The sequence below is a fragment of the Mirounga angustirostris genome, unplaced genomic scaffold, assembly GCF_029215605.1.
Source record: "Mirounga angustirostris isolate CCGP_5_RB_7025 unplaced genomic scaffold, mMirAng1.0.hap1 SCAF_9, whole genome shotgun sequence".
Taxonomy (NCBI): domain Eukaryota; kingdom Metazoa; phylum Chordata; class Mammalia; order Carnivora; family Phocidae; genus Mirounga; species Mirounga angustirostris.
Genome location: NW_026991717.1, coordinates 50390463 through 50413738, shown reverse-complemented (window position 1 = coordinate 50413738; position 23276 = coordinate 50390463). Strand labels below are relative to the sequence as shown.

The 23276-nt window shown below is 35.8% G+C and overlaps 1 protein-coding gene across 2 annotated transcripts in view; it reads left to right on the top strand.

Annotated features, from left to right (window-relative positions):
• The window catches only part of UNC13C (unc-13 homolog C), a 564880-nt gene that overhangs the window by 413820 nt on the left and 127784 nt on the right, over window positions 1–23276 (top strand). For both annotated transcript variants that reach the window (XM_064570458.1, XM_045900049.2), the window contains one exon: window positions 9414–9540. In XM_064570458.1, coding sequence (XP_064426528.1) covers window positions 9414–9540 — 127 coding nt within the window. The remainder of the gene's footprint in view (window positions 1–9413; window positions 9541–23276) is intronic.

The window sequence follows — 23276 nt, the reverse complement described above, 5'->3', positions numbered from 1 at the left end:
CCCAGGACCTTGGGATCATGACCTGAGCCAAAGGCAGACACTTAACCAACTGAGCCACCCAGGTGCCCCTCGTTTGTTTGTTTGTTTGTTTGTTTTGTAAGTAGCCTCCATGCTGGGCCCTGAGATCAAGACCTGAGCTGAGATCAAGAGTCGGATTCTTCACCGACTGAGGCCCAGGCACCCTGCCAAGCTTTTTCTTTGTATAATTTTAGCAAAGCATTTTTATACTGGTAGCAAAATCTTCATATTTATCATTGAAATTCAAAGATTAAATTTTGTACAAAATTATTGTACTGCAATTTGGGAAACTAATTAAATGTTTACTTTGTAAATGTAATGAGCTAGTTAAATCTTTGTTGCCAAAATTAAAAATGTAGGAGGATTGATGGCTAAATAAATTCTAAGAGTCATTTACATTGTATGAGATAAATGCACCTTTGTCAATGTGGTCTACCACTAAGCAGAGGATAATTTGAAGAATATTCTTGAATTTGGTATCTCTTAACATTGATATTTGGTAGGTGTAGTTAAGATGTAATTGTAGTTTATTTGAAATGTCTCCTTATAATATATAATTACACATTATGGGAGGAATATATAAAGACACAAGAAAAACAGGCATATGGATTTTGGAACAATAACAACTCGCTTTTTATAGAATCATTTAAGTGGTAATAATAATCTACTCAAAATATAGCTGAGAGCCCACAAGTATGAAAAAAGGCTGACAAAAAAAAAAGTGGTATTAGTCTATCCACAAAGCCTATGTATTTTACTTCTATGATCTTTCTTCTCTCAGAGCCTATTTATTGTTTTCTTAACATAACAAGGGGATAGCCTGAATATACATATCTGAATATATAGATATATGCATATACATACATAAAAGAAGGAGGAGTTTAGAAAGCAGAGTAGTTTGGAGGTGAATTAGCAAGTGGGTCTCAATCTTTGAAAACCTTTTAGTGAAGCAACAGAATATAATCCCATGTAGCCTAACTCCATAACAATTTAACAAAGTATCAGTTTGTTTATTTCTTACTTGCATAAATTAAGGTATTTCTGATTGGGCAATTCTCTCCTGAGAATTGGCTCAGGGACTCAGACTTCTACCTTCTAGTGGCTCCGTGATTCCCTAGAGCCTTAAAATCCTCAGCTGGCTCTTTTGCATCTGGCCAGCAAATGAGGGAAAAGAGGATTATTTCACAGTAGGTGTTTCAGAGCAAGACTGGAAATGGCATACATTGCTTTAGCCCGAAATTTAGTCATAGGGCAAGACTATTGCAATAAAGGTTGGGAAATGTGGTCTGGTTGTGTGCCTGGGAGGAAAAGGGCATGGCTTGGTAACCAATTAGATAAATCCACCAGAAGTACTGAGGTTTATGGTGATTACAGGTCCCTGCTAAAAAAAAGTTTAAATTATAATTAGTATTTGCTACTTAAAGACAAACATCACAGATGGGCCTTACTATACAGTCGCATACCCTTTCCAACTTTGTTTGGATTTTCCTCAAGATCAAACATACATCACCAACTAACTCAAAAAACTGGAAACCTCTTCCTGTATCAGCTGAAGTGCATAATGCATGTAAAGATGTCAGTTATTCTTGTTGAACTGGCAGAATATGAAAACAGATGGTACTGGTCTCCTGTTTCCACAGACAGCAGTAAATACCAGTTGATAGTGCATGAGAAATATGTGACTTCAAGGGATGGAAACAAATTCATATGAGTGTGAAAGCAATTCTATAAGGATGAAACTAATAGTAATCTTCTAAGTTTATTTTCTGCAAACAGGCTGGTAAAACCCTGATAGTTTGAGCTATCCTATCAGATATATTCTTAGGAACTAGAATTGGTGGTCTCTGGACTAGAGCAATACCAGATTTCATTTCACAAAAGGATAATTGGCATCCTTCCTGTCTCCTCTCCCATACTGATCCACAATGGAAAGACTTGGGAGGTGGGGAAGAAGGGAGAGGAGTCTGGCTACTGTGTGGCCACAGAAAATTAGACATAGAGGTGATTATTTTCTGGAACTGTGGGAACAGCAAGAATGAGGGGAGTGTGGGAATGCAGGGAGCTTGCAGAGTCGAATAGAATGAGTTTGGGATGATCTGTGTGTTCTGAGCAGAACTTCCAAATACAAAGGGAGGGAAGATTTTTGTAATCGTGGAGAAGTGAAGTATACAGGGATTATGCAAATAAACTGAAGGTTTTACCTGAAAAACTGCCTGGGACACTGCCCACAACTGGCTTTTACCTGCTTTCTGAAGTAAAGAGATGACTTCATTGTAAGGAGCAAAGATTGGTAAACTTTTTCTCTTTATGGTACAACATAAATATAAGGTTCACTCAAACTCACTAAAACATGTAAAAACGTGAGTAGAGAGAAGGGGAAAAAAAGCTGAAAGTCTTTTATTTTTTTAGTTTAAATTCAATTAGCCAACACATAGTACATCATTAGTCTTAGATGTAGTGTTCAACAACTCATCAGTGGCGTATGACACCCAGTGCTCATCACATCACATGCCCTCCTTAATACCCATCACCCAATTACCCCATTCCCCCACTCACCTCCTCCCTCAGTTTGTTTCAGATAGTTAAGAGTCTCTCATAGTTTGTCTCCATCTCTGATTTCTTCCCATTCAGTTTTTATTCCCTTCTCTATGGCCCTCTGCCCTGTTTCTTATATTCCACATATGAGTGAGATCATATTATAATTGTTTTTCTCTGACTGACTTATTTCACTTAGCATAATATCCTCCAATTCCATCCACATCATTGAAAATGGTATTCATCATTTTTGATGGCTGAGTAATATTCCATTTTATCCATTCATCTGTTGAAGGACATCTTGGCTCCTTCCACAATTTGGCTATTGTGGACTTTGTTGCTATGAACATTGGGGTGCAGGTGCCCCTTCGTTTCACTGCATCTGTAAACACCTAGTAGTGCAGTTGTTGGGTCATAGGGTAGCTCTATTTTTAACTTCTTGAGGAGCCTCCATACTGTTCTCCAGAGTGGCTGTATGAGCTTGCATTCCTATCAACAGTGTAAGAGGGCTCCCCTTTCTCCGCATCCTCACCAACATTTGTTTTTTCCTGTCTTGTTAATTTTACCCATTCTAACTGGTGTAAGGTGGTATCTCATTGTGGTTTTGATTTATATTTCCCTGATGCTGAGTGATGTTGACCATTTTTTCATGTGTCTTTTGGCCATTTGGATGTCTTCTTTGGAGAAATATCTGTTCATGTCTTCTGCCCATTTCTTGACTGGATTATTTGTTTTTTGGATGTTGAGTTTGATAAGTTCTTTATATATCTTGGATACTAGTCCTTTATCATTTGTCATTTGCAAATATCTTCTCCTATTCCATAGGTTGCCTTTTTAGTTATGTCGACTGTTTCCTTTGCTGTGAAGAAGATTTTTATCTTGATGAAGTCCCAAAAGTTCATTTTTGCTTTTGTTTCCCTGGCCTTTGGAGACGTGTCTAGCAAGAAGTTGCTGTGTCCGAGGTGAAAGTGGTTGTTGTTTGCATTCTCCTCTAAGGTTTTGATGGATTCCTATCTCACGTTGAGGTCTTTCATCCATTTTGAGTTTATCTTTGTGTATGGTGTAAGAGAATGGTCCAGTTTCATTCTTCTGCATGTGGCTGTCCAATTTTCCCAGCATCAATTATTGAAGAGACTGTTCTTTTTCCACTGGATATTCTCTCCTGCTTTGTCGAGGGTTAGTTGACCATAGTGTTGAGGGTCCATTTCTGGTTCTCTATCCTGTTCCATTGATCTATGTGTCTGTTTTTGTGCTAGTACCATGCTGTCTTAATGATTACAGCTTTTTAGTATTGCTTGAAGCCAGACATTGTGATGCTGCCAGCATTGGCTTTCTTTTTTAACATTCCTCTGGTTATTTGGGTTCTTTTCTGGTTCCATACAAATTTTAGGATTATTTGTTCCAGCTCTGTGAAAAATGTCAGTAGTATTTTGGTAGAGATTGCATTGAATGTATAGATTGCTCTGGGTAGCATAGACGTTTTAATAACACTTATTCTTCCAATCCATGAGCATGGAATGTTTTCCCATCTCTTTGTGTCTCCCTCAATTTCTTTCATAAGTAGTTTTTAGAGTACATATCCTTTATCCTCTGTGGTTAGGTTTATCCCTCTGTATCTTATGGTTTTTTGGTGCAGCTGTAAATGGGATCAATTCCTTAATTTCTCCTTTTTCTGTCTCATTGTTAGTGCATAGAAATGCAGCTGATTTCTGTGCATTGATTTTATATCCTGTCACTTTGCTGAATTCCTTTATGAGTTCTAGCAATTTTGGGGTGGAGTCTTTTGGAGTCTTCCATATAAAACATCATGTCATCTGTGAAGAGTGAGAGTTTGACTTCTTTTTTGCCAATCTGATTGCCTTTTATTTCTTTTTGTTGTCTGATTGCTGAGGCTAGGAATTCTTGCTCTATGTTGAACAACAGCAGTGAGAGTGGGCATCCATGTTGTGTTCCTGACCTTAGGGGAAAAGATCTTGGTTTTTCCCCATTGAGACTGATATGCACTGTGGGCTTTTCATATATGGTTTTTATGATATTGAGATATGTTCCCTCTATCCCTACACTTTGGAGAGTTTTAATCAAGAAAAGATGCTATATTTTGTCAAATGCTTTTTCTGCATCAATTGAGAGGATCATATGGTTCTTTTATCAATGTGATCTATCATGTTGATTGATTTGCAAATGCTGAACCACCCTTGCATCCCAGGGATAAATCCCACTTGGTCATGGTGAATAATCCTTTTAATGTACTTTTGGATCTTATTGGCTAGTATCTTGGTGAGTATTTTGACATCCATGCTCAAGGATATTGGTCTGTAATTCTCCTTTTTGATGGGGTCTTTGGTTTTGTGATCAAGGTAATGCTGGCCTCATAAGTAGAGTTTGGAAGTTTTCCTTCCATTTCTATTTTTTTAAATAGCTTCAGTAGAATAAGTATTAATTCTTCTTTAGATGTTTGGTAGAATTCCCCTGGGAAGCCATCTGGCCCTGGAATCTTGTTTTTTGGGGAGGTTTTTGATTACTGCTTCAGTTTCCTTGGTGGTTATGGGTCTGTTCAGATTTACTATTTCTTCCTGTTTCAGTTTTGGTAGTTTATAAGTTTCCAGAAATGCATTCATTTCCTCCAGATTGACTAATTTGTTGGCATATAGTTGCTCATAATATGTTCTTAAAACTGTTTGCATTTCCTTCTTGGTCATGATCTCTCCTCTTTCATTCATGATTTTATTAATTTGTGTCCTCTCTCTCTTCTTTTTGATAACTCTGGCAGGGGGTTATCAATCTTATTAATTCTTTCAAAGAATCAGCATCTAGTTCCATTGGTCTGTTCTACTGTTTTTCTGGTTTCTATTTCACTGATTTTTGCTCTGATCTTTATCATTTCTCTTATCCTGCTGGGTTTAGGCTTTATTTGTTGTTCTTTCTCTAGCTCCTTTAGGTGTAAGGTTAGCTTGTGTATTTGAGATTTTTCTAATTTTTTGAGACAGGCTTGTATTGCAATATACTTCCTTCTTAGGACTGCCTTTGCTGTATCCCAAAGGTTTTGAACCGTTGTGTTTTCATTTTCATTTGTTTCCATGAATTTTTTTAATTCTTCTTTAATATCCTGATTGACTCATTCATTTTTTTTTAAAGATTTTATTTATTTATTCATGAGAGACAGAGAGAGAGAGAGAGAGGCAGAGGGAGAAGCAGGCTCCCCGCGGATCAGGGAGCCCGATGCGGGACTCGATCCCAGGACCCTGGGATCATGACCTGAGCTGAAGGCAGACGCTTAACCGACTGAGCCACCCAGGCGTCCTGACCCATTCATTTTTTAGTAGGATGCTCTTTAACCTCCAAGTGTTTGAATTCTTTCCAAATTACCTCTTGTGAATGAGTTCCAGTTTCAAAGCATTGTGGTCTGAAAATATGTAGGGAATGATCCCAGTCTTTTTGAATTGGTTGAGCACTAATTAGTGACATGGTAGGTGATCTGTTCTGGAGAAAGTTCCATGTGCACTCAAGAAGAATGTGTATTCTGTTGAAAAGCCCAAAGTCTTAATTGGAGATATAGTTACACAGTTTCATGAAAGAGATACATATATATTAAATAGTATTTCTTGAAGTAAAAAGTTGTATTTTATATGTGTCCTTTGACTCAAATTCTTCTTTGTGCACTGAACCACTACTCATAAATCATTTCTTGGTTGTTCACCTAAAGCACAAAGTTGGGGCTAAATTCATCTCCTCCAAGAAACAGCATCCTCCTGTGCATATCAAATCATTATGCTTGCCATGTTATATTAAATGTATTATTATATGTCACCCATCCTGAGCTCTGTGCACTTAATCTGTATATCCCCAGTGCCTCCCACATAACCTAGCACAAGATAAATGCTCAGTAAACAGTTTTGGTATTAGCTGGAACTGGGTTGCCCTTACCTTCAGGATTCTGTTAATGTGCAAACATCTTGGAAGAGGTAACACATCACATCAGACTCATCCCTAACATTTGCAAAGTCAAGAGCACAAATGGAGGCCCACATATCATAGACCTACATATTTATAATTTCTAAATCAAGCTAACAAACTGTTAAATAAAATGTAGCTCTATCTTCCTGCCTCAACAAATAAATGTGCTTTTATATTGATGAGATTAAAAATGTGCAACAGTTCTTTTTTAATATGCTGTAAGTTGGCAAAATATCAAAGATAATACAACTTAATTATCAATATGTATATATAGGTGTTCTGGGTGGCAGTGTTTAGGTTTCAAAGTAAATATATAAATTTCATAAATTATTGTATTTTTCTTTAAGAAAATGTGTATTTTCATCTTTATTTTAGCATGGTTACAGATTATGCAGTTATAATAAAACATTTTAAAAGTTTTGCATTCTATCTATAGTCATGACAAATAATACAACCTTCCCCAAGTCACACGATGTTTGCTCTCTTTAATTTTTTCCTGGTTTAAAAAATTTAAATATACCTTGTCATTGAACTCTTTTCTATTTCTTTTCAACCTTTTTTTCCCCCTGAGGTTCACTTACAGTTTACACATATTCTTAATATTTAAAGGATTAAAAAAATAAAATGTTACTCAAAATTGACGTGATTTGAATAAAGATGTAATTTAAATTATAAATACAAAAAATTTAAAATTATTTCCATGTGTGCTTTCAGATATAGTTCATATATGGTTTGCAGAAAGTTACTTTCTTCTAAGACATTTAAAAATATTTACTAAAATGAGGACAAAATGCAATTATCTCATATAAATTTTTATGTAAATCATTTGAATAAACAAAAATTTAATGAGTTAGAACTCATAAATCTAAATTTCAAAAATAAAACTATTGATAATTCTAGAATTCAGTAGATATCCAGTTGGCAAGGAATATGAGGCTTCATGTATATTACATCTAGAATTACCCATATACAAACTTTGAGAGTGTGCATCATTTAATAGTCAAAATATTCCCCAGGCAGCAAGTACACCTGTTTTGCATGCTGTATTGATTCATGAGTGCCTTCCAATGCATACATTGAAACCAAAGAAAATGGTGCTTATTAAAGCTTGAAAATAATACTTGGTTAGGAAATAACCTGTTGCATTTATGCCATCCAGAGAAAGAACCTGGTGAGTTATTTCACCCTTTCTCTTACTTAAATGCTTCCATAGCTCAAATTTCTTCCTATACTCCAAAGCAGTATCTATTTCTGTTGTTAGCAATGGCAGTCTGCAAACCTTAGTAGCACTTGCACATAGTCACCTTTTGTTTTTAGGATATAAAACAAAAGATGGTCTAAAGTGTTTCTGTGGGGCTTCCAGGGTGTTAATTATAAGAGCAGGTGGTGTTAGTCACAAACGCAGATGTTTTGGGTTCTGGCTTACTCTGCCAGCACTGAATGTGAGATCCCAAGTGACAGAGGAATCCACAATCTATTTAATTTTTAAGTTTGTATTTGTGATGAGTAGAGCCCTCTTAGTGTGTGGGTTCTAGGGCCAGGATCTTCTCCTGTCTGGGTTTCAGGGTAGGATTGAATTAAATCCCTACCTATGAGTATATCAAATAAATGTCTTCCCTTAAGGTGTGGAGGGATACTAGACATCTGAGGAGAGGGTTAGGGGAGAACAGACATTAAAAGATAGAATGAATGGAATAAATTTGGAGGAAGTTGAAGCAAAACATCACCTAGTTCATAATTTTGTTTGGGAATTTAGTCTAGAAGTACTATTTATTCTTGTTTCTGTGTATATATGTGTACTTTTTCTCTCGCTGCTCTACAAATTGTCTTGAATTAATCATTGTTTAGATACTTTGAAAATGTTCAGTTTGGGGTTGTGTTTATCATTGGGATTTAAGTCCCTCTATAGTTGGGTTTTGGAAAGCAAAGATGCCCTCAATTTGTATAACAATTTAATTGCTTCAATTAGTATTTTCAGTCTAGAATATAAAGTATAGGATGTTTCTACTATAAATCAAAGCCCTTGGCTTAAAAAAAGATCCATAGGCCTCAACCAGAACTTCTTAGAGGACGCTTCAACATAAATATAGTCTGGGATATTTGGGGTTTGCTTATGTCTATACTTAGGACCAGAATTGGCAAAGATATTAATATTGGGGGCAGGGGAGGAACAGAGATAAACATGTTCAGTAATATTATTACTTGTCTCTCTTCCCCACTATATATCCAGATTAAAGAAAAAAAAAAAAAGAGAAACAGTTTTAAGCTACACATTCTAAGCTAGAGAGAAAAAATGTCACATATTAGGAAATCCTGCTAAAGAAATGTCAAAAAAAGCCACAGGGTGCAAAATAATTTTAGATGAACTTAAAATGGGAAGAAGAAATCATCTGGCTTAGAAGTTACATATATTTCCTCTCCTTTTCAACTCTTAATTCTTTAAGTGTTCAGTATCCAGGCCAGAAATGTGATCTACTAATTCACATTTCCAGTATTTATCAAGGATTATGTCTCCTAGTTTGATTCATATTTTATTCATGCTTAGAGTTTTAATCTGTCTGAAACTTTGCAATAGGCTAAAAGTAGTCAAAATATGAAAGCTTGCAAATAAACAGAAAATTTTTGGCATGTTACAACTCTTAACATCAGAATTCTCACCTTTTTCAGGAAGGCACATTAGAACATGCAAGTTACTGATCATTACTACTTGATCTGTTCTACATAGGATCTATGGTACTTTTGGGATTTTGTAAAATTTCAGGTCCATCTTTAACAATTCCCTTTGCTTTTACCTCAAATACACTATTCTCTTCCTTTTTAAAATACTACTAATAAAAGTAGATTGGAATACAGCAGCACTGTTGGCAAACCAAACTTTATTAAATGTTTGATTTTATCTGTTACAGAACATGAGAAGAAGCAGTTATGCAAGAGCACCGATTATATGAATTTGCATTTCAAAGTGAAATGGTTTTATAATGAATATGTGCGAGAACTTCCTACCTTCAAGGATGCTGTTCCTGAATACTCCTTGTAAGTAGTGATTTTCACCCCCAACTTCTCAATTCATAGTCCTATAAAAATTATACCTGAATTATGCAGCCTTAAAATCTCTTCTCATAATCTTTGCTTGAATGCAGACATTTCTATTATAAAATCAACATTAAATGACTTGCATTTCTTTGGGACCATATATAATTGAATTGTGTTACACTTTTCAACTATGCCTTAACTCAGATATTCAACTCAAAGAAAAAGAAATACAAAACAGGATATGGTTCACATGATGAGGTTACCTTCTGTGAAAGTGCTCAAGCTCAGATTTTATGGGGAAAATGAGGGTATCTGTATACTGAGCTCTAGAATCAGATTTTCCCTTTAATTCAAACAAAAAATATCTTAGAAATTAATATTTCTAAAATAGAAGTTATAATTAAACAGGTAACATTTTTCATAAACATGCCTGTATCAAATATATTTCTAAGCAAACAAATTTGTAATACTCTGCATCTCGTATTTTTCAGAATTCTATTTAATTTTGTTGAGGAGGGTCTTCCATATACCAGGCACTGTGCCGAAATGCTATAGGACAGTAGTGAATAAGATAAAGACCTCACCCTGAAAGAAGCTTGTACTTGATGAGATACTGATAAGTATAAAAATCATGATAAAGCAAGGCAAAATTAAATAAGTACTAATTCAAGGAGCACAAACAAAGTGCAGTGGGTTCTCACAGAAGAGAGACATTACCCCTATTTGGAGGACTCTGCATAATCTTTATGGATGGAGTAGCACTGATGCAGACTTTGAAAATTAGGTCAGTCGATGACAAGAAAAGCATTTAGATTGAAAGTAAAGTTATGGGCATTATTATGGAAGTAGGAATATATGGGCTATGGTCCATGGGAAATGTCATTATAGTGGGGTATAGAGTATGTTTCCAAAGGAGTAGGTAGCAAAAGTAGTGGTTTTTTTTTGTTTTTTTTTAAAGATTTTATTTATTTATTTGAGACAGAGAGAATGAGATACAGAGAGCATGAGAGGGAGGAGTGTCAGAGGGAGAAGCAGACTCCCCGCCGAGCAGGGAACCCCATGCGGGACTCGATCCCGGGACTCCAGGATCATGACCTGAGCCGAAGGCAGTCACTTAACCAACTGAGCCACCCAGGCGCCCGCAAAAGTAGTTTTGAACTAGATTATTATAAATAAATGCTATGAAGCTTGCCCCACATTCATGAGGCATTGTGGGCATTGGAAGAGGCAAAGATAGGGCAACAGGAAAGAGATTTAGAAGATAGTAATGTAATGATGAGATTAGAATTTCCCTTTAATGTGACTTTTCTCATAGAAGTTTATAAGATACAGTGGGATACTGGGACTAGTTAAAGTCTGTACACATTAGAGAGTGATTGTAGTAAGAATGTATAGGATGAGTATGTGTGGGAGAGAGATTTCTGAGGTAGAATTTACATAATTTGTCAACTAATACATATAAGGATAAAAGAAATAGGAAAGAATTAAAGATGAAGTATAAGTGCCTAAGCAGCTGGTAATACTGACTTGGAATAGAGAAGTAAAAAAGAGATGCTATTAGCCAGAGACTTCTGCTTTGACTCTGTCTAGACTAACTAAACTACACTAACTAAAATCAGACTGACATGCCCACTGAACACCAATATAAAAGCTGAATAAAATTAAACAGCATCAGAGAGCAATCAAGGCAACCAGGAATTGAGAAACTATGGTCCCTGAGAGAAGAGAAATGCATTGAGGTGAATCCTGTATTTGCTTTTTTTTCTCTATCCTCCCTGCTCCCATGCATTTGCCAATTTGCAATGCAGGTCATTGTGACCAAACAGAGAACAGTAGCCTAGCTTATAGCAATGTCCGTGGGGTAGAGAAATAAACATTGTGTTCAGTACTATGAAGGTTGCTTGGACCTGTAGGACCAAGGTCCTAGAGAAATGCAAACCACAGAAAAGTAAGCACGGCGCCTTGCATACAGTTTTCTCCCTGAGGTATTTTCTGATTCTTAATCTGCCCATGTATGGAGACTGAGGCAGAAATAAGCAGGTGTAGAAAGAAGGACTGAGAGGATTAAAACTTAAGTAGACACTTCAGCATCCTCACAATGCTGGACAGACAAAAATTAGAGGTGAAGACTTCCTAAGAAACAAGACTTACCAGACTTTCAGGTGAGATCCCTGAGGGCTGTGCCCTAGAAATCAGCCTTGTCTACTTTATAACTATCTCCCTGCAAATACAAGGAAAAATTTAGATTTTCTGTAGAGGAAATAACCAATCAAAGGTTCCATATCTTTTCATAGACAATGTATAATATTCAACAAAAAAATTAAAGACTGCCAGGGAACAGGACCAATTGAATAAAATCCAAGAGAAAAATAGATATTAGACTTATCAGACATAGACTTTGATCTAAACTTCAAAATGTGAGAGAATTTCCACAGAAAAATAGGATTTATAAGAAGAATAAAAGAAAAACTACAGAACTGAAAAATGATGAAATTAGGAATGTAATAAATGGGCTTAATGGCAGATTGTACCTACCAGAAGAGGGGATAAAAGAAATGGAAGAACTGTTTGGAGAAAATATCCATATAAAAACAGAGGAATAAACCAAAAAAAAAAAAATACAAAATATAGAAGAAAGAATCAAACAAGGGATATATGGGACAAGTTGTAAAGGTCTACTACGCAAAGAATTGAGTCCCAGAAAAGGAGAAGAGAGAAGGAACAGTATCAGAACAATGTATGATAAGATACTAGGTGTGGATTTTGCAAATTGGATGAAAAACATGAAGCCACAGTTCAAGAATTTCTATAAATCTTAGGCAGGATTTTTTTTTTTAAAGATTTTATTTATTTATTTGAGGGAGAATGAGAGAGAGCACATGAGAAGGGGGAGGGTCAGAGGGAGAAGCAGACTCCCTGCCGAGCAGGGAGCCCGATGCGGGACTCGATCCCGGGAGTCCAGGATCATGACCTGAGCCGAAGGCAGTTGCTAAACTAACTGAGCCACCCAGGCACCCCCTAGGCAGGATATTTAAAGCAAGGAAAACTACCTGTCATTACATCATATAAAGTTGCTTAAAACCAGAAAAGAATAAAAAAAAAATCTTTCCATTTATTGCAGTCAAGGAAGATAAGACACTTTACCTTCAAAGGAGCTGCAGTAACACTCTTGGATAATTGTTCAATAGGAGGGACTGAAAACCAGAACACACTGCAATGATATCTTTTAAGTGCTGAAAGAAAACAACTAATAACTTAGAATTCTATAAGCATCAAAAATATCATTTCAAAACAAGATGAAATAAGTATATTTATATAACTGAGAAGCTGAAAGAACCCATTTCCAGCAGACCTTCATAAAAAATATATAAGGCATGCTTCAGATAGAAGGAAAATGAAGATAAAAATGCAGTAATGTAGTAAATGATAAAATACATTAGAAAAGGTAAGCAAAGAAGGGCACTTAAAAATACATTAACTATTTAAAGTAAAAAAATCTGTAGAAGAAAAGGTACATAGAATTAAGATACAAGACAACAGTAGCATAAAAGGGTAGAAAAGCAATAAATGGAGTTAATATGTCATAAGATCCTTGAATTGTTTAGCAAGTGTAAAATACTCAATTTAAAAATCCTCTAATGTGTCATGGATGGGTGTTAAAATTTATAGTGTAACCCCATAAGTACTATGCATCCATAAAACAATAGGGTGAAGGGAGAGTAAAACAAACATACCTAAGGGCAGGAAAGGAGAATGCAAAAAATAAAGAGCAGGCAGGAAATTTAGGGGGCGGTGGGGGAAGCAAGATGATGTCTTTAAAATTAAGTTTGTCAGAAGATTAAGTGTAATCATTAAACATAAATGGATTAATACTCTATTCAACAAATATTGTCCTACAGATAAAATAGTAAATCCCAGACTATCTTGCTTATAATTTATTCACCTAAAATGTAAGTGTCTAGAAAGGTTAAGTAAAGGATGAAAACAATAATTGGTATGAAATTTTCACAGCTATACTAATATTAAACAAAACAGACTTCAAAATGAGAAATATAACAAAAAAATTTTGAGAGAAATATTTCATGATTAAAGGAGCAATTCAAAAAGATACATCAGTTGTAAATGTATCTCATAACATGTCAACAAAATACATAAAGCAAAAATTGTCAGAAGTGAAAAACCAACAACTCAACAATTCTACTTGGAGATTATACTTCTTTCAGCAACTGAAGAATCAGACAGTTAAAATACAGAAGTTTCAACAACATGAATTACACACTTAAAGATATTTATCTATCTGTATTTGGTCACCTAGAGGTTCCACAATTTTTTGTGGGAATTGTTTATACACACACACACACCCATCTACAATTTATGACCAACAGTGACAAAACACACATTGTTATCACACGCACATGGTGCATTTACCTAAATAGACTATTCTGTGAACCATAAAGCAGGTCTAATGGATTTTAAAAGATTGAAATATATACTGTATGGTCTTGGACCACTGTGGAATTGAGCCAGATATCAACTCCAAGAAGATAACTAGAAAATGACCAGATAGGCAAATTAAGCAGAACTCTCTAAAACCTGAGTAAAAAAGAAATCAGTGTAAATTACAAAATATTTTGAACTAAGTGATAGTAAAATATCACATGTTGAAACTTATGGATTGCAGCTAAAACAGGAAATAGAAGAAAGTGTGTAGCTTCTAATTCTATAGAGAGAAGAGGGAGAAAGGTATAAAATCAATAGTATAAGACTAATTTAAAGAACAAATTAAGTCAAAAGAAAGTAGAAGGAGAAAATGATCAACAGGACCTAGAGCAAAAATAAATTTTAAAATAGAAGAAACTGCAAAGCCAAGAGTTTGTTCTTGAAAAACATAATAAAAATTAAAAAAGACTTAGCAAGGCCAATGGAAAAAAAAGGAAAAACAGATGTCACAAATTATTGTTACTAGAAAGTGACATCACTAAAGATCCAGAAAGATAAAATATATTAAGACATTAAATAATGTCTTAACACCAGTGCATTTAAAAGTCGGACAAAAACGTACCAATTCCTTTATATAACTTACTAAGCTAAAATTTAAAAAAAGATAAAATCTGAATGGGCCCCTAACTTTTGAAATTTGAATACATAGTTAAAAATCATGTCACAACAGAAACTCCAGGCTCAGATAGCTCCAAACAGAATTTTCCCAACTGTTTAAAGAAGAATATCACCAATATTACACAAACTGTTCCAAAAAGACAGGAACACTTTTCACATCATTTTTTGAGGCCAGCATATCCTCAACTACTGGAACCTATTGAGAATATGACATACAATTAAAGAACAATTTCTCTCTGAAAATATATTTAAAAAGTAAAATATTAGCCAATAGAATCCAGTAGTTTATAAAAAGACTAATATAACATGACCAACGGGTGTTTATTCCTGAGATATAAAATTAGTTTAACATTTTAAAAGCAATGAATACAGTTCACCACATTTAAGGAATGAAAGAGAAAACCCCTACAGTCATTACAGTAGGCACAGAACAATAATTTAATAAAATACAGTATCAATTTATTATAACAATCTCTTAGAAGTTAAGAATAGAAGGGAACTATCTTAATCTAATAAAAGACACACTCTTTCAAAAAAGAAACAACTATATAACCATTGTGTCTATTTTTTTTTGTTAAAGATTTTATTTATTTATTTGACAGAGAGAGAGATAGCGAGAGCAGGAACACAAGCAGGGGGAGTGGGAGAGGGAGAAGCAGGCTCCCCACTGAGCAGGGAGCCCGATGCGGGGCTCGATCCCAGAACCCTGGGATCATGACCTGAGCCGAAGGCAGATGCTTAACGACTGAGCCACCCAGGCGCCCCTTTTGTGTCTATTTTTTAATTGAAATGTAGTTGGTGTAAGATATTATTTTAGTTTCAGGGGTACAACATAATTGTTCAACATTTACAAACATTATAAATTGATCACCACCATACATCTAGCTACTGTCTGTCATCATGCAAAATTGTTATATTATTAGTAATTATATTTCCTATACTGTACATTGTATCTCCATGTCTTATTTATTTTATAACTGGAAGTTTGTATCTCTCAATCCTCTTACTCTGTTTCACCCATCCCTCCCCTCTCCTCACCTCTGACAACCACCAGTTTTTTCTCTGTATCAATGAATCTGTTTCTGTTTTGCATGGTCTTTTGTTTTTTGTTTTTCTTAGATTCCATATGTAAATGAAATCATATGGCATCTGTCTTTCTCTGTCTGACTTACTTCGCTGAGCATAATATCCTCTTGATCTACTCAGGCTGTCACAAATGGCAAGATTGCATTCTTTTTTATGGCTAACATTCCATTGTATATCTATACCACATCTTCATCCATTCATCTATTATAAGATGGACACTTAGATTGCTTCCATATCTTGGCTACTGTAAATAATGGTGTAATGGACATGTAATGGTATATATATCTTTTTGAATTACTGTTTTCATTTTCCTCAGGTAAATTCCCAGAAGTGGGATTGCTGGATCATACGATATTTCTGTTTTTAATTTTTGAGGAACTACCATAAATTTTTCCATAGTGGCTGCACAATTTTGACTTTCCACCAACAGTGCATGAGGATTCCCTTTTCTTTGCATCCTCAACAACACTTGTTATTTCTTGTTTGCTTTTTTTTAAATATATAGTCATTCTTTCAAATGTGAGACAATATCTTGTGCTTTTGATTTGCATTTCCCTGATGATAAGTGATCTTGAGTATCTTTTGGTGTCTGTTGGCCATCTGTATGTCTTCTTTAGAGCAATGTCTGTTAAGGCCCTCTGCCTATTTTTTGAATGGATGTTTTTATATTGAGTTTGGTGAGGTTTTTTTTTAATATATTTTGGACATTGACAGCTTATGGGTCATATCATTTGCAAATATTATTTCCATTCAGTAGGTTACCTTTTTGTTTTGTTGATGGTTTTCTTTGCTGTGCAAAATCATTTTAGTGTGATGTAGTCCCAGTTGTTTATTTTTGCTTTTGTTGCCCTTGCTTGAGGAAATGGATAAAAAAAAAATATTGCTAAGATGTCCAAGAGCTCGTGCATATGTGTTCATCTAGGAATTTTATGGTTTCAAGTCTTATATTTAGGTCTTTAATACATTTTCTGTTTATTTTTGTATATGGTGTAAGAAAGTGGTCCAATTTTATTCTTTTGCATGTAGCTGTCCAGTTTTCCCAACACCATTGATTGAAGAGTCGGCCTTTTCTCCATTGTATATTCTTCATCATGTATAAACATGAGTTTATTTCCAGACTCTATTCTGTTCTGTTGATCTATGTGTCTTTTTGTGTGTGTGCTTGATTACTATAGCTTTATAGTATAGTTAGAAATCAGGAAGAGTGACACCTAAAGCTTTGTTCTTATTTCTCAAGATGCTTTGGCTATTTGGGGTCTTTTCTGATTCCATACAATTTTCAGGAACATTTGCTCTAGTCTGTAAAAAATTCCATTGGAATTTTGATAGGGATTGCACTGAATCTGTAGATTGCTTTGGGTAGTATAGACATTTTAACAATATTCTTCAAATCACAAATATGGTATATATTTCCACTTATTTGTGTCATCTTCAATTTCTTTTATCAATGTATTATTTTCAGAGTACAGTTCTTTAAACTTCTTGGCTACATTTATTCCTAGGTGTTTTTTGATGCAATTGTAAATAGGTTTTTTCCTTTAATTTCTCTTTCTGATAGTTCATTATTAGTGTATAGAAGTGAAACAGATTTATGTATATTATTTTCATATCTGGCAACCTTACTGAATTCATTAGTTTTAATAGTTTTTCAGTGGAGTCCATAATGTTTTCTAGATATAGTATATCAACTGCAAATAATGACAGTTTTACTTCTTTTCCAATTTGGATATCTTTTTTTAATTATTATGTTATGTCAGTCACCATACATTACATCATTAGTTTTTGATGTAGTGTTCCATGATTCATTGTTTGGGTATAATACCCAGTGCTCCACTCAATATGTGCCCTCCTTAATACCCATCACTGGGCTAACCAAGCCCCCCATCCCCCTCCCCTCTAAAACCCTCAGTTTGTTTCTCAGAGTCCATAGTCTCTCATGGTTCGTCTCCCACTCCGACTTCCCCCCCTTCATTTTTCCCTTCGTACTGTCTTCTTTTTTTTTTTTTTAAACATATGATGTATTATTTGTTTCAGAGGTACGGGTCTGTGATTCATCAGTCATACGCAATTCACAGCACTCACCGTAGCACATACCCTCCCCAATGTCCATCACCCAGCCACCCCATCCCTCCCACCCCCCACCACTCCAGCAACCCTCAGTTTGTTTCCTGAGATTAAGCACTCCTCATATCAGTGAGATAATATGATATTTGTCTTTCTCTGATTGACTTATTTCACTTAGCATAATACCCTCTAGTTCTATGCACATCGTTGCAAATGGCAAGATTTCAGGTTTTTTGATGGCTGCATAATATTCCATTGTATATATATACACCACATCTTCTTTATTCATTCATCTATTGATGGACATCTGGGCTCTTTCCATAGTTTGGCTATTGTAGACATTGCTGCTATAAACATTGGAGTGCACGTACCCCTTTGGATACCTACATTTGTATCTGTGGGGTAAATACCCAGTAGTGCAATTGCTGGGTCAAAATAGCTCTATTTTCAACTTTTTTTTTTAACCTTTAAAATGAACCATTTATTAAATCAGACTGTTAATTCTTAACAGTTAATGTAAGTTACATGTATGATTATGTCAGAGTATTTCACATGGAAATTTTTTAAACTCTTATAGGCAAGCAAAATCGTACCACACAATATATAAGTGGGAAGGGGGTACTGCTAAACATTCAAATAAGGCAAGTATTTAAAAACAGTAAAACAATAATTTTAAAAAATTCAAGCATTCCTTTAAGAGAATTCAATACTACTAGTTAAATGTACTTTCTGAGTATTTTCAACTTTTTGAGGAACCTGCATACTGTTTTCCAGAGTGGCTGCACCAGCTTGCATTCCCACCAACATATAGGAGGCTTCCTCTTTCTCTGCATCCTCACCAACATCTGTCATTTCCTGACTTGTTAATTTTAGCCATTCTGACTGGTGTGAGGTGGTATCTCATTGAGGTTTTGATTTGGATTTCCCTGATACCGAGAGATGTTGAGCACTTCCATGTGTCTTTTGACCATTTGTATGTCTTTTTTTGGAAAAATGTCTGTTCATGTCTTCTGCCCATTTCTTGATTGGATTAGTTGTTCTTCGGGTGTTGAGTTTGATAAGTTCTTTATAGATTTTGGATACTAGCCCTTTATCTGATATGTCATTTGCAAATATCTTCTCCCATTCTGTCGGTTGTCTTTTGGTTTTGTTGACTTTTGCTGTGCAAAAGCTTTTTATCTTGATGAGGTCCCAATAGTTCATTTTTGCCCTTGCTTCCCTTGCCTTTGGCGATGTTTCTAGGAAGAAGTTGCTGTGGCTGAGGTCGAAGAGGTTGCTGTCTGTGTTCTCCTTTAGGATTTTGATGGACTCCTGTCTCATATTTAGGTCTTTCATCCATTTTGAGTCTATTTTTATGTGTGGTATAAGGAAATGGTCCAGTTTCATTCTTCTGCATGTGGCTGTCCAATTTTCCCAGCACCATTTGTTGAAGAGACTGTCTTTTTTCCATTGGACATTCTTTCCTGCTTTGTCGAAGATGAGTTGACCATAGAGTTGAGGGTCCATTTCTGGGCTCTCTATTCTGTTCCATTGATCTATGTGTCTGTTTTTGTGCCAATACCATACTGTCTTGCTGATTACAATTTTAATAGAGCTTGAAGTCCGGAATTGTGATGCCGCCAGCTTTGCTTTTCTTTTTCAACATTCCTCTGGCAATTCGGGGTCTTTTCTGGTTCCATACAAATTTTAGGATTATTTGTTCCATTTCTTTGAAAAAAGTGGATGGTATTTTGATAGGGATCGCATTAAATGTGCAGATTGCTCTAGGTAGCATAGACATTTTCACAGTATTTGTTCTTCCAAAACATGAACATGGAATATTTTTCCATTTCTTTGTGTTTTGCTCAATTTCTTTCATGAGTATTCTATAGTTTTCTGAGTACAGATCCTTTGCCTCTTTGGTTAGATTTATTCCTAGGTGTCTTATGATTTTGAATGCAACTGTAAATGGGATCAACTCCTTAATTTCTCCTCCTTCTGTCTTGTTGTTGGTATATAGAAATACAACTGATTTCTGTGCATTGATTTTATATCCTGCCACTTGACTGAATTCCTGTATGAGTTCTAGCAGTTTTGGGGTGGAATCTTTTGGGTTTTCCACATAAAGTATCATATCATCTGCAAAGAGTGAGAGTTTCACTTCTTCTTTGCTGATTCAGATGCTTTTTATTTCTTTTTGTTATCTGATTGCTGTGGCTAGAACTTCTCGTACTATGTTGAATAGCAGTGGTGATAGTGGACATCCCTGCCGCATTCCTGACCTTAGGGGGAAAGCTCTCAGTTTTTCCCCATGGAGTATGATATTTGCTGTGGGTTTTTCATAGATGGCTTTTATGATATTGAGGTATGTACCCTCTATGCCTATACTCTGAAGAGTTTTAATCAAGAAAGGATGCTGTACTTTGTCAAATGCTTTTTCTGCATCTGTTGACAGGATCATATCGTTCTTGTTCTTTCTTTTATTAATGTATTGTATCACATTGATTTGCGGATGTTGAACCAACCTTGCAGCCTAGACATAAATCCCACTTGGTCGTGGTGAATAATCCTTTTAATGTACTGTTGGATCCTATTGGCTAGTATTTTGGTGAGAATTTTTGCATCCATGTTCATCAGGGATATTGGTCTGTAATTCTCCTTTTTGATGGGGTCTTTGTCTGGTTTTGGGATCAAGGTAATGCTGTCCTCATAAAATGAGTTTGGAAGTTTTCCTTCCATTTCTATTTTTTCTAACAGTTTCAGAAGAATAGTTATTAATTCTTCCTTAAATGCTTGGTAGAATTCCCCTGGGAAGCTATTTGGCCCTGGGCTTTTGCTTGTTGGGAGATTTTTGATGACTGCTTCAATTTCCTTAGTGGTTATAGGTCTGTTCAGGTTTTCTATTTCTTCCTGGTTCAGTTTTGGTAGTTGATACATCTCTAGGAATGCATCCATTTCTTCCAGATTATCTAATTTGCTGGCATAGAGTTGCTCATAATATGTTCTTGTAATTGTTTGTATTTCTTTGGTGTTGGTTGTGATCTCTCCTCTTTCATTCATGATTTTGTTGATTTGGGTCCTTTCTCTTTTCTTTTTGGTAAGTCTGGCCAGGGGTTTATCAATCTTATTAATTCTTTCAAAGAACCAGTTCCTAGTTTCGTTGATCTGTTCTACTGTTCTTTTGGTTTCTATTTCATTGATTTCTGCTCTGATCTTTATTATTTCTCTTCTCCTGCAGGGTTTAGGCTTTATTTGCTGTTCTTTCTCCAGCACCATTAAGTGTAGGGTTAGGTTGTGTATTTGAGACCTTTCTTGTTTCTTGAGAAAGGCTTGTATTGCTATATACTTTCCTCTTAGGACTGCCTTTGCTGTATCCCAAAGATTTCAAACAGTTGTGTTTTCATTTTCATTTGTTTCTGTGAATTTTTTTAATTCTTCTTTAATTTCCTGGCTGAACCATTCTTTCTTGAGTAGGATGCTCTTTAGCCTCCATGTATTTGAGTTCTTTCTGACTTTCCTCTTGTGAATGAGTTCCAAATTGTGGTCTGAAAATATGCAGGGATGATCCCAATCTTTTGGTACCAGTTGAGACCTGATTTGTGACCTAGGATGTGATCTATTCTGGAGAATGTTCCATGGGGACTAGAGAAGAATATGTATTCTGTTGCTTTGGGACGGAATGTTCTGAATATGTCTGTGAAGTCCATTTGGTCCAGTGTGTCTATTAAAGCCTTTATTTCCTTGTTGATCTTTTGCTTAGATGATCTGTCCATTTCATTGAGGGGGGTGTTAAAGTTCCCTACTATCATTGTATTGTTGTCAATGTGTTTCTTTGCTTTTGTTATCAATTGGCTTATATAATTGACTGCTCCCACGTTAGGGGCATAGATATTTAAAACTGTTAGATCTAGTTGGATAGACCCTTTAAGTATGATATAGTGTCCTTCCTCATCTCTTATTATAGTCTTTGGTTTAAAGTCAATTTGTCTGATATAAGGATTGCCACCCCAGCTTTCTTTTGATGTCCATTAGCATGGTAAATGGTTTTCCACCCCCTCAGTTTTAATCTGGGGGTGTCTTTGGGTCTAAAATGAGTCTCTTGCAGGCAGCATATCGATGGGTCTTGTTTTTTTCTCCAATCTGGTGCCCTTTGTCTTTTGATTGGGGCATTTAGCCCATTTACATTCAGGGTAACTATTGAAAGATAGGAATTTAGTGCCATTGTATTGCCTGTAAAGTGACTGTTACTGTATATTGTCTCTGTTCCTTTCTGGTCTATGTTACTGTTAGGCTGTCTCTTTGCTTAGAGGACCGCTTTCAAGATTTCTTGTAGGGCTGGTTTGGTGTTTGCAAATTCTTTTAGTGTTTGTTTGTCCTGGAAGCTTTTGATCTCTCCTTCTATTTTCACTACAGCCTAGCTGGATATAGTATTCTTGGCTGTATATTTTTCTTGTTAGTGCTCTGAATGTATCCTGCCAGTCCTTTCTGGCCTGCCAGGTCTCTGTGGATAGGTCTGCTTCCAATCTACCATTGTAGGTTACAGACCTCTTGTCCCAAGCTGATTTCAGGATTTTCTCTTTGTCTCTGAGACTTGTAAGTTTTACTATTAGATGTCGGGGTGTTGACCTATTTTTATTGATTTTGAGGGGGGGTTCTCTGTGCTTCCTGGATTTTGATGCCTGTTTCCTTCCCCAAATTAGGGAAGTTCTCTGCTATAATTTCCTCCAATATACCTTCTGCCCCTCTCTCTCTTTCTTCTTCTGGGATCCCAGTTACTCTAATATTGTTTCGTCTTATGGTGTCACTTATCTCTTGAATTCTGGCCTCGTGATCCAGTATTTGTTTATCTCTCTTTTTCTCAGCTTCTTTATTCTCCACCTTTTGGTCTTCTATATCACTGATTCTTTTTTTTTTTTTTTTTTTAATGAGAGAGAGAGCACATGAGAGGGGGGAGGGTCAGAGGGAGGAGCAGACTCCCCGCTGAGCAGGGGAGCCTGATGCGGGACTCGATCCTGGGACTCCAGGATCATGACCTGAGCCGAAGGCAATTGCTTAACCAACTGAGCTACCCAGGTGCCCCTATATCACTGATTCTTCTCCCTCATTTATCCTAGCAGTTAGAGCCTCCATTTTTTATTGCATCTCATTAATACCTTTTTTTATTTCGACTTGGTTAGATTTTAGTTCTTTTATTTCTCCAGAAAGCGATTCTCTAGTATCTTCCACACTTTTTTCAAGCCCAGCTAATATCTTTATAATCGTCATTCTTAACTCTAGTTCTGACATCTTACTAATGTCTGTATTGATTAGGTCCCTGGCAGTCGGTACTACCTCTTGTTTTGTTTTTTTTTAGATGATTTTTTTTCATCTTGTCATTTTGTCCAGAGGAGAATAGATGAATGAGAGAATAAAATGCTAACAGGGTAACAACGACCTGTGAAAAATATACACTAAACAAATCAGAAGAGACCCCAAACCGGGGGGAAATG